At 42.0% G+C, this 19,125-nt stretch overlaps 1 protein-coding gene across 1 annotated transcript; it reads right to left on the bottom strand.

Annotated features, from left to right (window-relative positions):
• Nucleotides 1-1,183: 1,183 nt before the first annotated feature.
• On the bottom strand, nt 1,184-9,168 carry LOC129163796 (extracellular calcium-sensing receptor-like). The gene is made up of 9 exons (XM_054742509.2): nt 9,134-9,168; nt 7,896-8,102; nt 7,192-7,486; nt 5,069-5,358; nt 3,597-3,892; nt 3,091-3,296; nt 2,704-2,925; nt 2,502-2,625; nt 1,184-2,426 (listed from the first exon to the last, which is right to left on the bottom strand). Exons 1-9 carry the CDS (start codon nt 9,166-9,168, stop codon nt 1,528-1,530), a joined length of 2,574 nt encoding a protein of 857 aa, XP_054598484.2. The 3' UTR covers nt 1,184-1,527.
• Nucleotides 9,169-19,125: the final 9,957 nt, after the last annotated feature.

Below are 19,125 nucleotides of genomic sequence, written 5' to 3'. Positions count from 1 at the left end.
TGTTTCCTCTGAGCTCATCTTCCAAATTAGTAATGTGTTCTTTAATTTACTAATTTCTCCTGAAACAACCTTACCTGTAGACTTATTAAAGAATTAGTTACAGGGAAGCTTGGCTTTTGAATGAATATTTTGGGCAAAATCATTTAGAAATGCCAAAAATAACATTCTCTTTTGACCTACCCAAGATGACGTGTCGGGTTACCTAAGATGGCGGATCGCCGCGCATGCGCCGTCCGTCACTCGGCGTTTCTCCCGGTAGCAATACGCAGTGTTACCACACCGGATCGGAGACTAGAATCTCCGCGAACTGAACCGACTGTACTTTGTACCGGAAGGTCCAGCGGAATTTAGGACGCAGAATCGCTGCGTCGGAGCGGCTTAGACAGCTTATCGGGTCGCGTACCCGAGGCTAAACCGAGGTTAATAGTTAGCTCTCCGGCTAATGCTAGCTATTCGCTGGAGCTACCAGCGCAAAAATAATGCCCGATCGACCAAACGTCTCCAGCGACGAGGTAATTTGGGACTTTATTGACTGCACCGTGGTGTGCAGATGTGGTCTGCGGTCTCTAACAACGGCTTAAAGCTGATAATATTAGCGAGGTATGCTAACTATTATGCTACCGCGGTTACCAGAAAATAAACAGGCTCTGATCAGTAGCCTCGCCGAAGGGAGTGAGTCCCGACGGGGAGTAAAATCTCGGATTTTACTAAAGAATGTTCACACAGTGTCACAAACACAGCTACAAACAAGAAAACAGACAGTTTTCAACGTATCAAGACAGGAAAATATACCTTCGTATGTAGGCCCCAAGATGGCCGCGGATGCTACGTCAGCTTTAGGGTGTTTTGATGAAACAGCGCCTCCTTTGGAGGGTGAGGAATGTGCACCCCCCTTCAAGATAAAAGCGCTCTAAGCTGAATGGAGGAAAAGGCTCGCTTTTTTCCTTTCCTCTCTGAACTCACACTCAACAAAAATCCCAAATATGTCTCAAAATTGGCACAAAGTGTAATAAACTGTGCAGATATCAGGCAAAGCTCATCATAATGTTGTGATTTGAAGTTTGTATATTTATATACTGTAATTAGATAATTTAATTACCTGATTTTGTATATTTATACAATCTAAGTAATCAATCAGAAGAGGTTGTTTTTATCATCAGGGAGTTTACTTAAACACTTTGTATTGACTGAGAGACAAGAAAGAGAGAAAGTTGGGATCGTTTAAGAATCTTTAATTTCTATAATTATAAATTCTTACAATCTACCAGGACTATCTCAATGATGGATGCATATGGATGTAGATGGTTCGGGTTGGTGTGTGTGTGTGTTTTGTTTAGCTTATCACAAATAAAGTACTTTGATTACTCCATCAAAAGCGTTCTTCTTCTGTTCTTCTGACTCTTCTCCTGGAATGTAAACATACTGAACCAAGCGTCCGACCTTGGCGGTGTTACTGTGTGAAGGGGCAGCTGTTAAGGCAGACCATTATACTTCCTAAAGCTACATTACCGACAAGGAAGCGCTAATCTAATTCTTGTTCAATAAATATTTCTTAGAGTTCTTCTCAGGCTGAAATATTATGATGAAACACTTTGGAGCAAATATACACAGAATCAGTCCAAAACTGGAGGCCAGAATAGCAAATATCTCCACAGCTACAGTAAATTTTCCAGGAGAGCTGACATATGCTGGGATGAAGGTGAGCCACACTGCACAGAATATCAGCATGCTGAAGGTTATCAGCTTGGCTTCATTAAAATTATCAGGTAGTTTCCGAGCTAGAACAGCTAACACAAAGCAGAAAACAGCCAGCAGGCCAATGTACCCGAGCACAGCCCAGAACCCAACAGCAGAACCTAATGCACATTCCAGGATGATCTTCTCCTTGTATGTGCTCAGATTCTTCATTGGGAATGGAGGGCTGAGTAACAACCACACAGTACAGATTATAATTTGAATAAATGTGAAAAACACAACAGTCATTCTTTGTTGTGGAGGCCCAAACCATTGCATCGCATTAGTACCTGGAAGTGTAGCTTTAAAGGCCACTACAACCACTACAGTTTTGCCAAGAACACAGGAGATACAGAGAACAAAGGTGATACCAAACGCTGTGTGTCGCAGCATGCAGGACCAATCAGAGGGAGCTCCGATGAAAGTTAATGAACATAAGAAACACAGAGTCAGAGAGAAGAGCAGCAGGAAGCTCAGCTCAGAGTTGTTGGCTCTGACAATTGGAGTTGTTCTGTGATGAAAGAAAATAGCTGCTGTTATGATGGCCAGACAGGCCCCACTAACAGAGAATGCAGCCAGGATGATTGCCAGGACTTCATCATAGGAAAGAAACTCCACAGGTTTGGGGAAACAAGCGTCTCTTCGTGCATTAGGCCACAATTCACTGGGACACGGGAAACAGTCTGGAGAATCTGAAAAATAAAGCAGAAACAATTGTTGTCACTGATTTAATAGTGAAAAAATGGATGGAAAGAGTGTGATTCTACCAGTGACGTTACTAATCTCTCCTTCAGGACATGGTGTACAATCATAGCAGCAGATGGGTTTTCCTTTCTGCAAGACTTTATGAGTTCCTGGTGGACAACTCTCAGAGCACACTGATACTGGGATCTTGAATGGAAAACAAAATAGAAAGAATAATAAGGTGACTTAAAACTTCCCTGGTTCATTTTTTTAATTAATCCTTACTTGTGAGCTGCCTTCAACCCAGGTTATGTTCCTGCTGATGTGAAACTCCTGTCCTTTCGGCAGTGATGCATCATAGTATCCTACTGTTACCGGCTCAATAACTCCACTCTCACTCTTCTGCCAGTTGACCAGCTCATAAAAAGCTACAGGATCTCCGTTAGCATCAAATGATACAGGATAACCGTTACGGGAAAAGTTGACTTTCTGTAGTTCGGTCAAAACCTTGTGAAAACATAAAATTGCAACATAAAATATACAATAAAAATCATTTTTCTCTCTCTCTGTCTGTCTGTGTGTGTGTGTGTGTGTGTGTGTGTGTGTGTGTGTGTGTGTGTGTGTGTGTGTGTGTGTGTGTGTGTGTGTGTGTGTGTGATTATTTAGACTGACCTGCTTTGCCTCCAGCTTGGTTGTTTTGTCACACTGAACATTCAAATTAGTTTCGTGACACACTGCATTGTGAATAGCATGAGCTATTGCATAGACAGCCTTGTACACCATGTTTGTACCTCTCAATTGTGATGTATCAGTGTACGGGCTTTTGAGTGACTTTATATCTTCAGTTCCATCACATACTGTCATATGTGGGGATGCAACTAAATTCATCAAAAACAAAGTTGTTATAAACATTTTATATCACAAATCTGCTTTAAATACTTTAAGTTGCAACATAAAATCTATACCGTCTCAGAACCCCTCCCACTGGCTGTCATTCCATCTCCAATATATTTCTACTATACTAGGTTGTTAAGAGGCATGAAAAAAACGTTTTAGGCTACCTTGTTTTCCTGATTGTCTAATGTAGCTTTAACCGTACAACAATGTTGTCTTCAAAATACTCTAAAAACAAAAGCAGTCAATATCAGTTATCCAAATTCTTGTGAAGAACTTCTCACTTTTTGTAATGGTGCAGTTGAAAGCATCCTCCCAAAACTCTGTAAGCACTGAGGAGGCAGCTACTTCAGTGTGAGAAAGATCCAGTAGGAAATTTCTCAGACCTGGGATGACAGATTTCGGAGCGGTAACTCCAATGGCTCCTGCACAGAAAGTGTAGATCATCAGGTGTAGATCAGACACCCAACCCTCACTTCCTATCCACTGACGAGGTGGTGGAGGATCCTTAGCCAGGTCTTCTAGGAGAACTATCATATCTCCACTGGCTGTAAATGACACAACAACCGTCGCTGTTGACCTGCAGAGAAAAACAATTGCAGACCTTTAAATCCATAAAACTTTAAATGGATACATTTTGTGTTAGAATTAATGTTTTGGGTCTTTAGTAAAGGTGATTTCATTTTACAAATGTAAGAACTTAGTTTGGCTTTTGGTACTCATTTAAAGCTGCTTTCCAGAGTTTTCTCTTTTCAGGAATCGTGCATGATTTTTCAGAAATCCATTAAAGTGACTATCTTATCATGTTCTGTGATATAATGTAAGCAATGCGTCTTTTTTAAATTTATTTTTCATTTTCTTGCTAAGCACGGCCCCCTGCCCCACAGAGCTCTGTGCAATAGGAAACTGAGCGCCGACCAGAACGAACCAACAGTGTTAGACTACGGCTTACTTGCTTCAAATTTAAGGAATACCGCAGCTGATGCAGAGTTGATGAACTTTTCACGGACAAGTAAGTCTCTAAAATATAAATATATGAGAACACGACATGACAAATAATATTCGTAAAACAACGTGTTTTAGCTCTGTTTGTCGGCTACAGAAGCACATTTATAAACAGAAACGTGAAGTCGCCATCTTAAACAAACAGAGCAGCAGAGTTTTTGTGTGATATGCTTGTCAGCCACTAGATGGTGCCAACGGAGAAGAGAAATACTCTGGAAAGAGACTAAATGTTGGTCAAATATCAGTTTGGAACAAAAGTAAACATTGAAAACATAAAACAATAGTAAAAATCAAACAATCACATAAAAGACAAATATATCAATCCCAGCATGCTATATAACCAATGAATTAATTTTATATGGAGTCTGCATGTGAGCGCTGGTCCAAGGTTTAGGGTACTCTGCACATAAAGCTAAAGCTGTTGCCATTTAAAGATTATTATTTTTTGTCCATGTTTTGCTCTTTTGTTCTTGGCTGTGTATGTGTACATAGGATGGAAAAAATGGAATCAGCATGAAATGCTCTGAAGGTTTTGACAGTAAACATGAACTTGTTCCATCCAGATTAGGTGTTATTGTTAATCTCTCAACACTGTCATTCAAACAGCCCTAAACAAGATAAGATTTTAGAGCATTTTTACAGGAATTCACTGTGAATTATTCTATTATCTTTTCCCAGGTTAGAAAATAAAGTTTATTACTGAGCTTGCCGTCTATTCCGGAAATACAATTAAAATAGTTCATGTAGAAACCTGCGGATAACATCAGCTGCTGCCTTGATCTTGCTACGCGAGTCGGTTCGAAAGAAGGATACAGAATATTCCACACAGATTCCCTCTCTCTGTGCTGCAGCAAGAAAAGAGGCCATCCCATAATTTCCATAATCTGAGTCTGAGTGGACAGCTCCTATCCAAGTCCAGCCAAAGTGTTTCACCAGCTTGGCCAGTGCATCAGCCTGGAACTGGTCACTGGGAACTGTTCTGAAAAAAGATGGGTACTGCTGCTTATCTGACAGACAGGCACACGTGGCAGAGTGGCTGACCTGTAGGAAAGAAAAAAAGTTAAAGATCTGTACTGTTAAGAATTGATTTTTTTTCCAGTTTACCAGGGCTGCCAACTCTCACGCACTGAGCGTGAGACGCACGCATTTGACCCTCTTCACACGCTCTCATGCCACACCTCCAATCTCTCACGCTAAACCAGCGCCTGCGCTCCCCAAATGTGCATCACACACAGTGTGTAGGGCTTACGAAAAAAACCAGATGATATTAATTATAGCATTAGCTACTGAACAACATGCACACAAACAACACTTAAGTAATAATTTAACTGGTGTTATTTCACGCAGAATCCCATCTGTATAATCCAAGCCTATACGCTTTTTTCCACTCTGGTTGTGAGATGGGCGGAGCAGTGAGCTCCACCTGCTGTTGATGGGATGGGCATGCCCGGTTCTTTCTCCCAGAACCGTGAGTTGCGGCTGCGCTCGCCGCCAAAATGACATGCTTTATTTAGAAATGCAGCCGCGTCGCCTGCCGATGTTGACGGAGCTTCAGTCCCAAATGTTTTTTTTTTCTGTTTTCACACATCAGCCACAGATCGCTCGCTACTCTCGCTCACAGCCAGCTGGGCTTCCTACCGTGGTGACTCTCACACGTTCCCTCTCCTACATTAGTTGGTGACGCAGTGAATTAAAACATTAGGAATCCTAGTATTTTAATTCACCGCTTCACCAGTATGTGTTTCTCGTTTGTGAGACGAACCCCTCCTCTATAGCCAGGTTACTTGTACGGAAGCTTGGAAAGGTCAAAATTCCTCAAACGTTTATTTTTCTGCTGGCTGACATGAATTAATAGAATAGAGTAGATTGTATTATTCCCACAGTGGGGACATCCACTCATTACAGCAGCACACACACGTAGAGAAACAGATTACAGGTAAAACTGATTCCAGCCATGTTTGCTTTGATAACTTCATGCTGATGACCCAAATTAACACAATCCTTTGTTTAGTGGATGCAATTACATCATGAAGTTAGCTTAACATGATTGTTTCTCTTGACAGGAAATAATAACAGGTGGCGCAGTGGTTAGCACTGTTGCCTCGCAGCACGAAGGTCGCAGGTTCAAAACTCGCCTTTCTGCGTGGAGTTGCGTGTTCTCCCCATGCATGCGTGGGTTTCCTCCGGGTACTCCGGTTTCCCCCACACATCACAACATGCCCTACAGGTTATAAAAAAAAAAAAAAGGAACAAAAAAAAAACTTGTACGTCGCTTTGGATAAAAGCGTCTGCGAAATGAATAAACATAAACATAATATTATGAATGACATGATATTGCCCACCCCTAGATGGAAATGTAAAACATTTACATTAATTGTAATTAAAAGTTCCTGTAACTCTTTACTGCTTATAGATAGATAGATAGATAGATAGATAGATAGATAGTGTGAAGAAGTTCAGGAGAGTTGGATGATAAAATTTCCTCACGAAAAGAAAATTTGTTTTAAACAAAGGTCAGTTTCCTCTGTAAAGTCAGATGTACAGAAGAGGAGTAGGGCCACTGAAAATTAAAAAAAAGAAAAGAAAGAGAATTCTGACCTATTCCCCAGAATTACTTGTCAGAATTCCGAGATTAAAAGTCAGAGTTCTGAGAAAAATGTAGGAATTCTTTCTTTTAATGTTTTTTTTCTTGTCAGTGATGCTAATCCTCTTCCATACAGAGTGGAAATAAATAAATAAAATGTAGAGCACAAACAGTCTCAATATTATTCAACCCCCCACTCTAAACGGTCGGCGAATAGTCCGCTCCCAACCCCATGACCCCGTCTCACTCTTTTAAATGTTCAAAAGTTGGCAGCCCTGATTATTACTTACTTGAGGAATGTTGAAGGACCCAATGATGCGTGACAGGCTGATGGATGGCGTGGATCCAGAAGCTCCAACAACAGCCATCACTGCACCAGAATTAGAACAATTGCCGTCTTTGTAAAATACAGGGTCCTGGCGGTTTAACAGCTCAAATGCAGCATGAGAAGCAATCAACACTGAGGAGCAAACATCATAGATCTGATATCCAAGTTTTATGCCTGGCAGCAGCTCTGTGCTGTTGTTGATTTCCTCTATGCCAAAGATCATTGCACGAGAAAAACGCAGCTCCCGAGTGTTAAAGCTGCACATAAATAGGACAGTGGTAGTATGGGTTTACAGAACAATAAAAAACTGCAAAAAATGTTAGAAATTATTTCATCAATGAACACTAAACCATTGAAATATGAAACGGGTAAATCATAAAAAGCTGATACTTCAGTTCAAGAGTTGTTAACATTTTGAAAAATGCTTTACTGAAAAGTGGTTAACTAAATAACAGATGGTCTGATTGTTTATGAACAATAACACACAATTGTAACATGCATGCATTCTGTAAATTGGGTAGTGTTCAAGTCATATATTATTTGTCTTCACATAAAACCAGCTTAAAAAATCCTAAGTAGATACATGAGTAATACCAAACTGCATCAATTCACATCATATCCAATACATATCTAACACCTTAAAAATCCTCCTCCCCTCATACTAACCTCCCAGAGCATTTAGGAGGCTCCGGCTTGGTTGTGTAGTTATAAATCCCTGTTAGCATTGTGTTATGAATATAGAAAGCACCTCCAATAACAAAGTCACCATCCAATGAGAACGCAGGGGAGCGAGGGGTGCCCTGCTGGTTACATTTGTTCGATGATGCCTCAAGAGGAATGCCAGCAGCAGTCAGAGCCTCTGTAGACTCAATCCTGTTTTTAAAACCATCCATGAAAACACCAAAGACAACTGGTGTTACGTCCAAAAAAAACATAACTCGACTCAAACCAATGAAAATAGCCTGAATCTCCATTCCTCATGTGGATGCTTGTGGGTGTTGGTGTGTTTTTACGGGTTTATAAATCATCTATTGAGCATCAGCTGGTTACCCATCACAAAGTACCATCAACCACCAATCTTTGGTTACATCTATTATGACGTTAAAAGAGTATCACTCCCCCAATTTTCATATTTTAGAACAACGTGTCAGAGATTCAAAGATATCCACAGTGCCTGGAATTTAATGTCCCCACCCCACACACACACAGACACACACACACACACACACACACATACACATTTAATGCGGTGGAAAAATGGTGAGAATGCATGATGTTAACTGACATTTTATTGTGGCAATTTGCTCTCAATTTTGCTATCGGACCCTGTTCTATGATACTAAAAAGGGAATCTTTAGCAATTTAAATTTTCCCCTAAGTCCCTCCCCAGGCCTCTACAGGAAAATGAAAAATTTACTGGAGCCAAGAAAGTTGACCAGTAGAGTTGCAAATCCAAAAGAGGAAGCTGTCAATCAAGGAGAATTCACCCATTTTTTGTATTTATTTATTTGTGCACTAATGTTTTACAAGAATAAACCACTTCAGATGAACCACCACAATTCAAGTGGGTTCTGTTACCTTACAACAAATAAAGAACAAGATAACTGAGTCATCTGAGGACAAGACAACAGTTCTCTACAAGGACTCGGCTCTCATCGCTCGCTTTGGAAACTCAATCAAAAGGTTTGATTTGTTTGTGAATGTCACATCACCAAACTCTCTTCTAAGAGTTTTAATTTGGTTTGGGTTTCATTCAGACATCTTTCTTTACTCCCTCAAAATTACATCTTACTCCTAGCGAAGCCGAGAGACGTAAAAGAGTGGGGGCTCGTCCGGGATATTTTGTTATTTATTACACCTATAACCCGTTTTTCATTTCCACTTGTACTGTGTTTGGGACTAACCTTGTTATTTCTCTTAGAGGCAAAGCAGAGGCCATGGCATCCTTTGACGTACAGGCATTTGTGGAGGTTCCCTCGCGCCGGCTGCTGGAGAGTTGTAGGAAATCTGACCTGCAGCAGGTTGCCGCCCAATTCAGTCTGCTCGTCCCTAAGCAGCTGACCAAAGACGCCCTACGTCAGTTCATCCTGGATTACCTGGTTTCCCAGGAGATCCTTCTGCCGCCTTCTGAACCAGTGTCACGCCATGTGTCACCGCCGGTGACCCATGAGGAAGAGGAGAAAATAGAGAAACCGAAGGAAGCCTGCTCCTCTGAGGCATCTTTGCCTCGTCAGAGCCCTCCTTCTCCGCTAAACGGTGCTCGCCTGAAACTAAGACTGGCTCGTCTGCACATAGGGGCCGAGGAACGTGCTCTTGAAAGGAAATTACAACATAAGCTGGATGTGAAAAGATTGGACGCTGAGATCCGATTCCAAGAAGTTGAACTCACTTTATAGAGCAGGAAACTCAATCCTGCCACTGTTAGGACTTTGTTTCAACCCGCCGAAGGTTCAGACGCCACAGTTTCGTCACCCCTCGGGGATGACCGACCGGAAGCAGTGACTCAGCCTGGTCCTACGTTGCTTACACCTCACTTTGATGTCAGCAAATGCATCACTCGCCTGCCGCCGTTCAGAGAGACTGAATTGGATGGGTATTTCCTCGCTTTCGAGCAGATTGCCACGACTCTGCAGTGGCCTCGCAAGGTTTGGCCTCTACTTCTGAACTGTAGGTTAACAGGTAAGACAGCTGTCACTGTGTCGAAGCAGACACTTCAGGTGGTGTCTGCTTTGTCTCTAACAGACGGTTTTAGCTATGACAAAGTAAAATCAACAGTCTTGAATGCAAATGAACTTGTACCAGAAGCCTACTGGCAACGGTTCCGTTCTGAAAAAGGTAAATCAGTCAGACGTTGAATACGCCCATAACAAGTCAGTTCTGTTTGAAAAGAGGTGGGTCAAGGCCAGGTGAGGGCGCTGTCTGATAAAGTACAGGCCATTGTTTCGTTTCAGCCACCGACCACCCGTAGGGAACTCAGACGATTTTTGGGCATGACCGGTCACTACCGTTGCTTTTGCCGTAACTTTTCCACTGTTGCCAAACCACTTACCGACATGTTAAGTACTAACGTCCCATTTTCTTGGACCTCAGATTGTAACCACGTTTTTCTTGCTTTGTGTGATCTGCCGTGTTGTGCTCCAGTTCTTGCAGCTCCTGACCTTTCTCAACCTTTTAAGCTAGAGGTCGATGCCTCTGATGCTGGAGCTGGGTTAGGGTACTAACAGAGAAACAGAAACTGCTACTTTTCTAGAAAGTTCAACCTGGGACAACAACACTATTCCACCGTTGAGAAGGAGACTTTAGCCCTGATATGGTCCTTGCAACATTTTAATGTTTATGTTGGCATCAGTAGATTCACCACCATTGTGTTTACAGATCACAATCCGCTGATCTTCCTTGACCGCATGTACAACCAAAATCAACATCTGATGAGATGGGCCCTCCTCCTACAAGGATTCGCCCTGGAGATCCATCACAAAAAGGGGACTGAGAACGTCATGGCAGATGCCCTTTCACGCAGTTTTAACACTTGAGGCTCTCTTGTAGGCACATGAACTCCACTCCTTTGGGGGGAGTTCCGTTTGTTATTTTTGGTAGTGTTGGAGGACATAGAGGTCTGTGTTGGAGGGTTACTTCCTTCCTTCTCGGGATCACTCCGGGAGGGGGAGACATTGTTCCCTCTTGCTGGGCTAGTGTTTAAGCCACCCACCTTTCCGTCTCCATGAAGACTAGGTTCAGTTGGTTAGTTTCCTTTTCCGTAGTTAGTGGGAGCTCTCAATAGTTTATTTCTGTTGCAACAACTTCAGTCACATAATATTGTTTGTTCCTTGTTAGGTGTTGTTTTGAGGGAGGGGGTGTAACAGACGCTGTCTGTTCTTGGCCACTAGATGGCCTCAGTATGCTGCCTGCACACCTGCCGGCTATTGTAATCACTAAGTCTCCCTGTTAAAAGGGAGCTGCTAGAGATGTTCGAGGACATATTTTCAGATGAGCATTGATGCGGAGGTGTTGGCACTTCTCTCTCTCCTCGGTGAAGACGTTAAAGTCTTAGCTTCGTTACCCAAGTGGTTTTCGCCTTGATACCTGAGTGGTTTTGTTTTGTTACCTGAGTGGTATTTGTTTGAGTTAATAGTAGTTTGTGTGTCCTCAATTCATGAGAGACTTAGCTCACCCTTTTGGTGCAGCCTTTTGGTGTTTATTTGCGTAGTTTTATTCCCAGCCTTTTGCACTGCGCTTTTTGTTTATTAGAATTAATTTTAGTTATTAGAGACCCTTTCGTTTATTAATTCCCAGTATTTGGATGACCTTTTTGTTTCTTATTCCTTATTTCAGCCCAGAGCGCTGTTTTGTTAATAAACTTCCTTCTAAGAGTTTTAATTTGGTTTGGGTTTCATTCACAGACATCTTTCATTACTCCCTCAAAATACATCTTACTCCTAGCAAAGCCGAGGGACATAAAAGGGTCACAGAGTTTTAAGGTCAGATGGCCAGATGAGACGCTGACTGAAGGGAGCAGTGTGTGAGGTGTTTGCAAGACAGAGGTACAGTGTTTTAAGTTTGTTTTTAGTGGATATGTTCAACATTGGTACATTTTATGGCTCGATTGTAAATGTGTATTTCTGTTTTTACAGTAATCCATTGCTACCTACTCTCCTTGTTTGGTTGTTTTGTTTGTTTATTTCTTTTGTAATTTGTTAGTCTGCCCCAACTAGCTTTTTGTTGTCTTAAGGCAGCTAGGGAAAGTGTAAGGGTGGACTAACAATTACTCTTATCTATATTATTGGTTTGGTCACCTCCTACACCTTTGCTGAACTGCTAATTAGTCCAGTCAGTAATCCTAGCAGGAGGCAGTGTCAGTAGTCTTAAACCACTGGGAAAATAAAGATTGTTAACTTGACGTTGAATCAGCCTGTTTATTTTTATTTATTTATTTATTTTTGGTCACACAACACAAGGAATTCATGGCTATTTCTTATCTATTGAGGAAGATGCTACTGATGCAGCGTGATGACCATCACGCACTGAACTGAATATCTGGTCACATCGGTTTATCCTTCAAAAGCCTAGAAGTGAGCTGTGTTAACCCGAGCTGTATCGTGCCATTATTGGCCGAGTAGTGCTATTAGAAAAGGAGCTTAAATTACTTGCCACACCAGTGTTGGGTATTTTTATTTATTCAATCCAGGCGTACCTCAAAGAAAGTCCACAACACACAAGAGGGGTTAGAGATATTATTGTTATTAATACCATTTACCAATAAACACAAATAATCAATAGTCAGATTTTGCAAAACCGGAGAGATTAAAGAAACACACCAGTTGAGGGAGGTCGGTTTAGTCTCTCGACGAGCGGGGGCCCATCAAAAGGCTTTATTCACAGATGACATATGACAAAACACACACACATTAAAAGATCACCACACCCACTCCTTCACAGACAGTAAATCTTCCCAGGTTCAGAGAAACACTCCATCAATAGGGAGGTTGTTTTGATAACAGAACTGCAGACTTACAATGCCGACTTTCCTTGCGGCAGGGGCCGGTTAATAACACCAGATGGTTCCCAGACAAAATCATCTTCCATGCATCCAATACTATATTTACCACGTTAAATGAAAATAAGGCTAATGAACTCTGTTTGAAAAAAAAAAAAAAAAACAATACTATTAAAAAGTGAAGGTGAAAATCAGCTTTTTATCCAACATTTCCTCCCTGATTTCAAATGGAGTTCATCCTAAACAACCAACAGTATCAACCGAACCCTGAGCTTAAAAATGTCAGCAGTCCTCCCTGTGGACACATAGGTCACTTTCAATGAGCAGCAGAATAAAACAGGAACAGCAGAATTGCGATTAAGTGCAATTGAAGAATCAACAGCTAACACACCAGAAAAGCACAAAATATGTAAAAAAAAAGATCAACGATGATGAAATTTAAGATAGATATTGGATATCAAACATGATCAAATGTAAGATGACCAAATATGATTAACTTTAAGATGCAAACATGATTAATTTATTAAACATAATTAATTTTAAGATGAAAAAATATCAAACCAGATTAAGTTTAAGATGAAGAATAAAATGATCAAACATGATTAATTCTAAGATGAAAAATAAAATGATCAAACATGATTAATTTTAAAATGAAAAATAATTTTAAGATTAACCGATTAAGAAAACATAACGGTAAAAATAAAAGGGTAATAAACCCACCTGAGTTGACTACCAGTGGTTACCAGCCTGCGTTGTATAAGCTAAAACGAAACCAGGTTCATCAGGGGAACATGTGAACTAAAACTTTATTAGGGGAAAATACGGACTAAGGCACCTGTCATGAGCCTGTCAACCATCCATTTACCTGTAACACAGCTGAAACTGAGTTAATCATGAGCAAACATTGTTACAGAAGCCGATACCAATTTCTCTTTTTTAAAACAGCCAATCTATGAGGCACAGGAAGTGTCTGGGGGCTTCAGCATCTTCAAATGGGGCAGAGTCGAGGGCCAAAGGCTTAGCAGTGGGGATGTATGTGGGACTGCAGAGGGGGCAGAGCAAAGAAGGTCACGTTGGGATGGTGTTGCACTTTCGTCGAGATGAAACAGAAGAATCCTAGTGGTTGGGCCGTCAAAGTGTGGGGCTTTGTGTTTGTAGGTGGGGAAAGGCAATGGGTCATCACTGATGCAAAGAAAGCTTTCTACACTGACACAATTCTCAGCTCTATTGACTCTCAGAAACTATTTTCAACTTTCAAAACTCTGCTCAACCCTCCATCTCCAACTCCTACCAACAATCTATCAGCTGACACCTTTGCCTCATTCTTCACTGACAAAGTGGCAGCGATAAGAAAACAGTTTTCTCAACTGGCCACTCCTGAACATTCACTACCACAATCTCCTTCAAGCCCAACCATCTCAGACCCTACTGCTTCATTTTCCTCTTTTTCCCCTGTCACTGAGAACAGTGTGTCCAAGCTTCTCACGTGCAGCCACCCTACTACATGCCCACTTGATCCTATTCCAACTAAGCTGCTCCAAGCTATTGCTCCCACAATAGGCGAGGCAGTCACACATGTGATCAATGCATCACTGACATCCGGTACATTTCCCATCTCTCTCAAGCATGCTCAGGTTAAACCGCTGCTAAAAAAACCATCTCTTCCTCCAAATCATGTGGAGAACTACCGACCTATCTCTCTCCTCCCTTTTCTGTCCAAAATCATTGAAAGGGTGGCTTTCAAGCAGATTACAGAATACCTCTAACAAAACTGTCTGCTTGACCCTTACCAATCTGGGTTCAAAAAGGGCCACTCCACTGAAACTGCTCTGTTAGCAGTGACTGAATCCTTAAAAGAAGCTAGAGCGACTTGCAAATCCTCAGCGCTTATTCTGCTCGACTTATCGGCTGCATTTGACACTGTCAACCATGGCTTCCTTTTGTCCGCACTCTCTACCATGGGTATCACAGAGAAAGCACACGCATGGTTTGAATCTTACCTCACAGGACGATCATTCTGCGTATCTTGGCTTGGACAGTCCTCTACCGTGCACCACCTTGCCACAGGAGTCCCCCAGGGCTCTGTACTAGGACCTCTTCTCTTTGCCATATAAACCACCTCACTGGGTGAGATCATTCAATCACATGGCTTCTCCTACCACTGCTATGCAGACGACACCCAGCTCTATCTGTCATTTCCACCGGACGACCACACTATCTCAGCACGAATATCAAACTGTCTCTCTGACATCTCAAAATGGATGAAATCCCACCATCAACCTCAACCTCTCTAAAACTGAACTGCTTGTCATCCCAGCAAAACCATCCATACAGCACAATATCTCAATCCAGAATGACTTCCTATCTCTGGCTCCTTCAAAGGCAGTTCGAAATCTGGGTGTTGTGATTGATGAACACCTGGCCTTTAAAGATCATGTTGCCTCTGTTGCCCGTTCATGCCGCTTTGCGCTGTACAACATACGAAAGATCAGACCATACCTAACACAACATGCCACCCAGCTCCTGGTGCAATCTACTGTCATCTCCCGCCTCGACTACTGCAATGCTCTTCTAACTGGACTTCCAGGCTGTACTGTGAAACCTCTTCAAATGGTCCAGAACGCAGCGGCGCGTCTGGTCTTCAATCAGCCTAAAAGAGCACACGTCACCCCTCTGTTCATTGAGCTCTACTGGCTACCTCTCGCAGCACGCATCAAATTCAAATTGCTAACACTAGCATACAAAGTCCGAGACGGTACAGCTCCCATCTACCTGAATCCTCTTGCAAAGGCTTACGTCTCGGCCCGGCCGCTCCGGTCATCACAGGATCGTCGGCTAGCAGTGCCTACACCACGCTCAGGACAATCCAGACTTTTCTCATGCATCGTTCCACAAATGTGGAATGACCTTCCTAACACTATCAGAACTGTGGCTTCCTTTTCTATTTTCAAGAAACTCCTGAAGACCCTGCTCTTCAGAGAGCATCTTCTTAACTAGCACCTTGCCTGCACCCGTCCCCCCTCTCTACTGTCCACTCTTTGTTCCCTCCTCTCCACGACTGATGTCAATTTGTTGTTGTTACTATTGTTGTTAGCCTCAAGGGCAAAATGCTGATTATCACTTGTAAGTCGCTTTGGACAAAAGCGTCTGCTAAATACATAAACATAAACATAAACATCACAGACCCAGACTCTCTTACTTCAGCTCAGGTGTCCTCGTAAGGACGCCCATCCTCAGCCAATGTGAGGTGGGGGGCAGTGAGTCAATCTGCACGTGTGAGCCACACCAGTTGTGTGGCAGGAGAGAGAGCCATTCTGAGCAAAAGGCGTGTGTCAGCAACTTTGATGGTGTTATAGCAACATGAGATTCTGTGACAGTTGGGACGATGAGGGGATGTCTTTTTGGACAGGGAGCCATGAAACCAGATGGGAGATTTGGGGTACTGGATCTGGACATCGTTGGAGGCAGGTCACAGCGTTGTGCGGACGGACCCAGGAGGGGTCTCAGCCACCAGGTGTTGTTGCCATTGTACCTCCCAACTGCTGCTGTTTCCTCTCGTTCCGTCAGGTGCTGAGGGCCGGTTCCAGGGCAGAGTGCGATCACCAAACATCAGCAAAGGTGTCGTGGATGGACCCTGCAAGCTTAAGGCAGATCGTTTACTTATCTTCCGTCCTCTGTGAGCCTGCATGGGGTTGGTCAGTCGTTGTGGCCCTCTCAGCAGTGTGCAGCAGTGGGAGGGATGAGATGAGTGACCTTGACGCCTCATCCGGTAGCAGCAGGACCCCAATCTCATTGGTTTCACGGTCTGTGGCGAGAAAGCACAAAAGGGTCTGCAAGATCACTGTGGAATTTGAACTTTTCTTCAGCAACATTCATCCATCATTCTTTTTGATCAGTCAAGTTCGGACCCCCATTGGGGCCGAAGTTCACCAGAAATTGACTACCACAGTCCACACGTTATCATCCTAAGCTAAAATCGAGACCGCAAACACTGAGATGGACAGAAACTGCCCTGAGACATAAAGATTTAGCACTGTGTTCCCCCTGATCGTAATTGACTGAATAGCAAAAGATAAAATAATAAAAACAAACACAATGTCATAACAAAAGACCTGAGTAAGGAAACCCATATGTTTATCAATAAACCATACCAAAGTGTATTCACTAATTCATGTTCCACGTTGTAGTAAACTAACCTACACCAGTAATTTACATAACCCATCAATGGTTGGCAAGACTCAGTTAATAGGAAGTTGTTAAGGTTTACGAAAGGTCTGAACACCTTCTTTTTTGTAAAAACAGCAAGTCAAATCATCATGGTCAGAAATCCCAACCAGGGTAAAGAGTCTGCTTATGGCAGGAAACCAAGAAACAAAACAAAATCACAAATCAGGATGTCCTTCATTGTTTAAAACTCAGGCGACTTTTAAGTCAAAATAAAACACGTAAACACCAAGTATAGAAAAGGACCGGACCGGAGATTTCTTTATTCTTTTTACTGAATTTATCGCTTGTTAGGTGGATATGTTGCAGTAAGGCGTGAGAGTCTGTGAGGTGAAAACTCTGCACCGTCAGATGCAATCCAATCAAACCCACGGAAACAAGGATCTTAGAACATTACCTGAACCCTGAAGTCAGCAAGTCAATTATTATTATTATTATTTTTGGGATTTTGTGAGGTGCAACTCTTGTAAGTTGAGCTCTAAATTTTGTAGGTGAAAGCAAATCAAGTTAGGATGAACAGAAACACTGAAAAAGGTTATAGATTAATGTGTAACTCCGGCACCTAAACTGGGAGCTTGGTTTGACTGGGATTTTCTGGCTGGTGTTTACATTCCGGGAAAGAATGAGGTAGTTAAACTGAGACATTCGGCAGGATACCAAACAAATGATTCACTGCAGATGGTCGCTATCGCTCTACCATTTAATTCAGTACAAGCCACCATAGAACTATTAGTCAAACTAAAGCCAAATCCAATACCTACGTGGCTTGCAGGCCTTTAGGCGCTTGAAGGCTTTTATAACAAAAGAAAAACAAACCACATGGAGATGTAAGGTGGCCACCATAAAACACACCACCTGAAATCCCGTGTCTGGATATGAAGGTTTGGAAAATTAGTACTCCCAGAAAGTAAAAAGAAAAAGAAAAACCCAATATACAATTAACTGCAAATAAAAGATCAATAGGACAGGGGTCACTCACATTATAGCTGGGGAACAGTGTGTAATCTAGACTAAATCTAAACCAAACCTTTAACCATCCACCATAAATAAATAAAATACTCGGGTCACAAGAGCAATAAATAATTAATAGTTGTGCTACTTTTTATTTTGGTTTGTTGCAGGAGCTCTTTCAACCTTTAATTTGTTTTAGGGCAAAACTACAATTTGGAGACTCCCTGTCGACCACCATTTTGATTTTTAATTTCATTTCATTTGACTTATAATTTTATTTTAGAGCCCTTGGGCCTTCACACAATTGATCGGATATTATTTGTTGTGATAACCAGGCGCAGGCACAATGTGGATTAGCCTGCACCTCTGGGCTAAGGGTGTAATTTGCCGGTTTTGACTACTTTAGAGTTTTTCCAAAATAAAAACCATAATCCCTTGGAAAATGACAAATACCCCTTTTCGATATTTGTTTATTTAAATAATCGTTTAATTCTGGGCCTAAACTGGCAGTTCGGTTAAGTCGGCAACGGAGGACTTAGAGCACAAAAAGGGGCTTTAGACCAGAATATGGCAGGGATCTAGTTTAATTTGAGGGGCGATTGTGTGAGAAGTGACATGGGCTTTTGCAGTTACAGCAAACGGAATGTTGTGTTCGGGCCTGTGATTTGAACTGACGCGAGCACTTCCTATTTGTCGGTTCCTTTAAAACCTGGTTCCTTTAGAACTTATAAGACTACGCTGCATTCTCAGGGTTCGTGGGGATGTCGGTGAGTTTTATTGTACTAGACCCTGGTTTGGACTTCCTCAATTAGAATCAGTTCCCTATTTTAAGGAGAAATGATATGCCATACTTGTTTCTTTGTGAGAGCACACTTCCTTTTAATTAATCCCGTTATCTAGTGATTTTAGATACTAGGGCGAAGCCCAGCACGAGGCCATTTGTCGCTGGCAATTCTTTGGGTTATTAGGATTAATTGCGTCCCTGTCAGCTTTTGTGGGCGGTTGGTAACTATAAAATGATTCTTGTTAGTTGATCAGGCTAACAGATTTATCAATTTATCTAATTAATCCAACCTTCCCAGCGCTGGCGGAGACTTTTTCATACTTGCAATCAGAGCCTAAATTAACCTACTAATGTTTTGGTTTTATCACCCTTAAGACATCTCGTTACTCACGGGAGAGGAGAAGACAAGCTTCTTTATCTTAATGTTTCTTTTATTAATCTGT

The sequence above is a fragment of the Nothobranchius furzeri genome, chromosome 13 (genome assembly GCF_043380555.1).
Source record: "Nothobranchius furzeri strain GRZ-AD chromosome 13, NfurGRZ-RIMD1, whole genome shotgun sequence".
In the NCBI taxonomy this organism is placed as follows: domain Eukaryota; kingdom Metazoa; phylum Chordata; class Actinopteri; order Cyprinodontiformes; family Nothobranchiidae; genus Nothobranchius; species Nothobranchius furzeri.
The sequence above is the reverse complement of the archived record's forward strand: the minus strand, read 5'-3'. Positions and strand labels throughout refer to the sequence as shown.

Coding starts and splice junctions, on each gene's coding strand:
- LOC129163796 (XM_054742509.2), bottom strand. CDS start 9,168: ATGGCCTCTGCTTTGCCTCTAAGAGAAATAACAAG. Junction 8,103..9,133: donor CCTCTAAGAGAAATAACAAG/GTTAGTCCCAAA, acceptor TTTTAAAAACAG/GATTGAGTCTACAGAGGCTC. Junction 5,359..7,191: donor GGTCCTTCAACATTCCTCAA/GTAAGTAATAAT, acceptor TCTTTCCTACAG/GTCAGCCACTCTGCCACGTG.